Genomic DNA, 5964 nt, shown 5'->3' with positions numbered 1-5964 from the left:
CTTGTCATAAGACTTTATTATCTGTTCACACCCACAAACGTACACACAAAGTGCAGCCAGTGTCATGTTTATGCATGTCTGAATATATACATGAGTGTACAGGCTACCCAGTTGCAAGAAAAATCATTACAAATCCCACTAAATATTCATCTTCTTAGGCTATATAATTCTTTTAGCAAGAAAAAAAAGAGGATCCAAGTATCCAAAAGAGTAAGGTATTGCTCCCACTTATTAGTAAATGTCTGCAAGTGAATACATGTGAAATACATGTAGTATCTAACAAATAATGTTCAGCATTTAGCACTAATCATTTTGCAATAAGCAGTGCTTTGAGTATGCCTTATCCTCTGTGGTCCCAATTCAGAGAGAGCTCCCACCATGTGGTGAGTTAGAGGTGACTGGCCTGGGGCACACAGTAGAAACTTGAGGCTGGTGTGTTGTATTTCCTGCAGGAACTATAGATAGAAAGGACAGATTAAGAGCCAGGTCACATGAACATACACACTGCTAGAGCTTTCTGTTTTGTTTTCCAGCTTCATCATAGAGTTATCACTGTTGATAACTGCACCGGCTTTGGAACTTCATTTTCCTCATCTCAGTCTTACCTGCCTTACCCCATTTATGACAGCAGCCAAATGCCTTTCTGTCAAACCAAAAATTTTGAAATACTCCTGCTCTAGCTCAGAAACAAACTCTGGTTCTACACCAGCTAAAGTGGCTGGTAAGACATCCCAACTTCACAACTGATAACCTTTGCAGCCTGTGACCTTCTATTTCAGCAGTTCCTGCAGATCTGTTGCTTCACTCACACACCAGGCTCCACCCACTATTCTTGCCTGAGGATATCCAGTCCTGCTCAACAACATCCCAGGATACTTCTCCCTCACAGAGTTCCTGCAGATCATCTTCTAGAGACAGAGCACTGTGGTTTGGATGCACAAAACCATGTGGGAAGGCAGCTAAGTTTCATATGGAGATTGGACAAAAAGACATTAAAGACCGAGATCAGATTCCTCCAGATCAAGCCTTTTGCACCTCTCTGTGTCCTGTCCAAGCCACATCAGACCCCAGTGGTATAGTGAGAAAGCTCTATACTGAGATCAAGAGCCTGATTTCATGCTGCATGGCATAGAATAAGCCCCCGCCACTATCAGATTCTCAGTTTCCTTGTTGCTGGACATGAGGACACAGGACTCTTGTCACAAAATATAAGGTTCATATTCTCAAATTCATTGGGCAATGTTCAAGTGCCATGTCAAAAGTCACAGTGAGAATCTGTAGTGCCCAGCATTGAGGAAGATCAATTCATGATCTTAATTTCCCTGACAGAACCATCTGGCAGCTGGTTATCTAGCTCACCCATAGCCCACTCTCAATTATCCACACCCTGGGCTTCCCTTTCAAGGAGCTGACTACCTGGTTGGCCACAGGGCTGCTCCAGAGACATGTAGTCAGGTGCTGGGCTTGAGTTTCTCAGGGCCAGCAGTGCTTCAGCAGCCTCAAGCTTCTGCTGCCACTCGGAGTCAGTAGTTGATGCCTGCTCAGAGGTCTGATCAGAAGCTTGGGATACCTGTAAACGAAAGGTCATCAGAGAACAGTGCTGGAAAGCCACACCTCCTCCCAATAGGACAAGTGTCTCTTCAACCACATCATCCCCTCCAACCACCTCCCACCATGCCTCCCACCAAAGTTGGCTTTTTCTTTCCCTCCATTAAGCTGAGCTCCTCCCAGTTTCTGGACCCACTCCTTTCTCAGAACCTGTGGTTGCAGTAGAAGAGTATCAGCAGTGGCACAGGGCTGGAGGATCAAATTTGTGCATCTGAAAACAAGGAAAAGAGAGGCCAGGATATTAATATCTCTAGAAATTCACGTAGCACTAGTAGACAGAATGTGGGGCAGTGTTCTGTTTCTCCTTGTCTGCATGTGGCAATCCAAAGGTCCACCAATAATGTGATCATGGCTTAGGAAAATCTCTCCTCCTATTCCATCAGTTTTTTATCCCCCACCTATTTTGTGTTTCTCTCGTGAAATAACAACTCCCACCAGTGTTTCTATCACTAAATCATGGGGGACGATGATAGAAACGTACTGGTGGCAATGTTTTAATTTATGAAGTCTCGGGAGAGATGTGATTATTGTCCCTCTTCCAGGACTGGTTCTTATCTCCATGTTACCCTATCCCAATAGGCATTGAAGGAAGAGCTTGGTTCACCTACAGGAATCTTGTTCTAATGGGTCTGTGATTTCCCAAGATCATGATGGAATTTTCTATTATGGCTCTGCCTTGTAACATGCACCTGCTAGCTTATCAAAATCTGGTTCATATAGAACAACTTCCCTCTTTGTTGGAGACTGACTATGTAGCAGGTCACTTGTTTATCCTCTCTTTGATGTTTTGTATGTACAGTGTGGTATCCAGAGCATAGGCAGAGAAACAGAGGGTAAGAAATGTAACTCAATGTCTCACAAACAGTTAAAGGTACAGCAAGGGGACCTCTGACTTTACACCTTAGTCTAACATACATTTCTAAAACTTCCAATTGTTCATTTTCTTCTACCTCCTTCTAATCTGCTTCTTCCCACTCCTAGCATCAAGCACAAGGTTGGACACATGACAACACAGGGCACAACTAGTTTGTAGCTGGCATTCTACTCACGTGCCAGGCAGGATATGGGTCACCTGAGGCTGTCCAGAAATAGAAACTAGCAATTGTGGCTCAGTAGTCACAGGAGTATAGGGCAGAAATACAGCTTCTGAAGGCTGGGTCAATAGCAGCACCCCTGGTTGTATCCCCTGCAAGGTCAGAGAGCACAAGCTGCAGTCAGGTGTGAGGCTGACCAGGACAGAGAAAGTGTGTGTTTGGGAATGAAGACAGAAGTCACTACTTTGAAGACCTTCAAGATCAAGCAGTTGAACTTGCCTTTTTCAGTAGGGGAAATTGAGCCCCAGGGAGAAGAGATTTTATATGATTTCACATGGCAAATGGATGTTAGGGTCCCATTTCTTTGGGAAAAAGGATGTGGACATTGGATGAATGGGAGCCTCCCCCATTGGCAACAGACTCCTTACCGGATTGGAGATGTAGCAAGGATACACCTGCGTCTGGGGTATGATGTTCACCTTCCCAGCTATGAAAGACCAGGGACCATTTTGGTCAGCCTCTACTTGCTACCCATCACATCATCAACCCCATGTCTTCTCTATTACAGCCCCAATTGTGCTCTCATCTCACCATGGAAAATTTCTCCTCCACTCCAACTCCTCAGGACTTTATACTTAGCTGATCATATTGACAAAATTTTATACTTGGGCAAGCTAAGAGTCAACCAGTAGATTGTCCATGCCCAGATCAAAATGCAGTGTCCTGACCAGTGACCTAACTACTCATGTTTCCTTCTCCCTAGCACAGGTCCACTCCATGGCCAAACACTCACTTTGGACTCCTGTTCCCATAGACATATTCTTGACGTAGATTGGAGCCCCAGGAGCAATAGCCATGTTCTGTATCAGTCCAGAACCCAGCTGTGAGCCCTTGCGGTAGTTGCAGCAGGCAAGACCTTCTGAAGATCCCTATAGTGAGAGATTATGGATCAAGGTTACATTTAGATAAGACCTGCCCCTCCCCTTGACAGACTTAATGCTCATGAGAAAATATAATTTGCGACACTGACAGGCCTGGGACTGGCAGATATGTTCTTGATCCAGGTTTCGGGTAGTGATGCCGTGGTTGTGACAGCAATCACATAGACCTACAGCTTTTCTTGACAGACCTTGTGGGCTTCCAATCTGACACAACGTGGCATATTTGAAGGTGGGTACATTTGAGCCCAGAAGGAATTTCTTGGGGTTCCAAGGGTCTAGAGTCAACAATAGAGGTCAGAATGGCAACAGAATCTCTATGTCACCATCCTTCCTCTGCACTTGGAAAACCCTGTGCAGGTTTTCTAGATTTGGTTCCATGATGCTCAGCAACCCTATCACACTTCGCCCTTTGATCAACATGGCTTTGCCTAAGCTATTCCTACTCCACAAACCTCATTGCTCCTGGAGCATTCTCCCCAGGACCTCCACTCATGCATGCCCTCCTCTACTGAATCTCCTGGCATGGATATCATACACATACTTGATCTGTTCTTCGCTCTTCTTCCATTTAAACCTGCCATATGTGAATCCCCTTTTAGGCACTTAGCTACACTCCTAGACTCCTTCAATAATCACTACTGATTGGATCACATTCTGATGGATGCCCTGTGCTTTGCTGCCAGACACAATGACCTTTCCTGGCATCCACATTAACAATTGTCTTCCTAAGCTCCTGCATTCATGCACTCCTTACACATCCTATACATGGGTTTATACCCCTGCACTGGATTATATTAGTCTTCAGTATGTCCTATATCCAGCATATGATCTTGCCACCTTCCCACATTGCTATGGCAGAGTTTTTCACTCAGGAATGGATTCAGCCCCTGACAAGAAATTTGTTGACATCATAAACATACAGATCCATAATTGTGTGTCTTACATTCTGAGCCCTTGGTCTGTTGTATATACAGATGTGTCTGTTCGTATGCCAACACTTCACTCTCTCAGTGTGTTTAACTTAAGCACACACCTTGACATATTTGAGAAACTCAAAAATTCAGGGTTCAGCAGTCCAGGGAGTCATGTTCCTAATTTTATAATAGAAGTTCCTAACAGCCAGAATGGAAAACAAGACCCCATCTTTCAAAGCATCATATTGGGTTCAACGTGTGATGAACTCTCTTTTCTCCACACTCAACTCAGACATATCTCCTCTGACAAGGCCTCCCTATTTCAACTCCCAAGCCTGGGTTGTTGCCCCTCAGCAACCCTTCCATAACCTAAAAGTTTCCTTCCATCACTCTCTGCTGTGTTCTGCTCCCCACTCCCCCTTCTCTCCCACCCTGCCCACCCACCGCCAGCTCCATTAGCAAAAATGGGTGAAGTAGCAATGGATTCTCATGGGGGTACAGTCCATGATGGGCTCACAAGGATAAACATCATGTCCTCAGGGATCTGTGGGGACTACTTTTTCCAAAGTACTCTTACATGAAACCCAAAAGACTCGGGGCAAGTGGTAGGGAGAAACACCTATTTCTCTTCCCCTCAGGGAACTGTGCTGCCTGCAGGGAGTTTTCTTGATGTCAGTGCTGCAGACACCACAATTGGGCTAATGCACAGGGGACACAAACCGGCAGTATTATTTCAAACCCAAGTTTGCACTATGAAGTTTGATAAAGTGTGGCTGGAAGACACAGACCTTTAACGTGTGCTGTTCTACTCTCAGCCCAGGCCAAAACCCCTTCCATAGCTCCCACAGTGTGCATACCCTCCGGGTCCCAAACTGCCCATCCAGCATCCACCACATATGACCCCTCTCACAGACCTGACATTGCACACCACCTTTTAAGACGCAAATCTCTACTGTCAGTCTGGACTCTGGATGCCATCACCTCCCTCACCCTGCCTGCTTTGATGAATCTTTAGGACCCCAACACCTCCCCACATCTTTGAGGGACAAAGTCTTGTGATGCAACTTGAGGAGGGGGCCCACACAGTCATTCCTATCTGTGGTATCCCCCCCAAATAGCAACTCACCGTCAGTCCAAACACCTCAGCTTTGTGGAGCAGGAAGAAACCTGTCTTCAGCCTGCTGGGAGGGCCAAGTGAATGAAGAAAAGAAAAACAGGTTGGATGTTGGGAGTAAGAGACTCAGGAACAGCGGGAAGGTCAAATGCCAGAAAAGTATCCATTTGATGAGCTCAAGGTACTGGGCTGCAGAGGGGAGGAAAGCTGGGGCTTGGACAGAGAAGGAGGGGCTGTGGAAGGGGTCAGGGCCTGGGGCAGGCCTGTTTGCACCCAGCACAGTGAGAAGTTCTCAGCTCTTTTCAAGGAGATTCCAGTGTTCACTCCCACCACAGTACACACACTGGAAACCC

General features: G+C 45.9%; 1 protein-coding gene across 1 annotated transcript; it reads right to left on the bottom strand.

The window, feature by feature from the left end:
• Positions 1-322: 322 nt before the first annotated feature.
• Positions 323-5706, bottom strand: LOC131478574 (doublesex- and mab-3-related transcription factor C1-like). The gene is made up of 7 exons (XM_058658855.1): positions 5624-5706; positions 3436-3571; positions 3071-3129; positions 2658-2794; positions 1759-1819; positions 1417-1570; positions 323-455 (listed from the first exon to the last, which is right to left on the bottom strand). Exons 2-7 carry the CDS (start codon positions 3497-3499, stop codon positions 361-363), a joined length of 570 nt encoding a protein of 189 aa, XP_058514838.1. The 5' UTR covers positions 3500-3571; positions 5624-5706; the 3' UTR covers positions 323-360.
• Between the last annotated feature and the right edge of the window lie 258 nt (positions 5707-5964).

Source organism: Ochotona princeps, chromosome X (assembly GCF_030435755.1).
Source record: "Ochotona princeps isolate mOchPri1 chromosome X, mOchPri1.hap1, whole genome shotgun sequence".
In the NCBI taxonomy this organism is placed as follows: domain Eukaryota; kingdom Metazoa; phylum Chordata; class Mammalia; order Lagomorpha; family Ochotonidae; genus Ochotona; species Ochotona princeps.
This window is presented reverse-complemented; position numbering and strand designations above follow the sequence as displayed.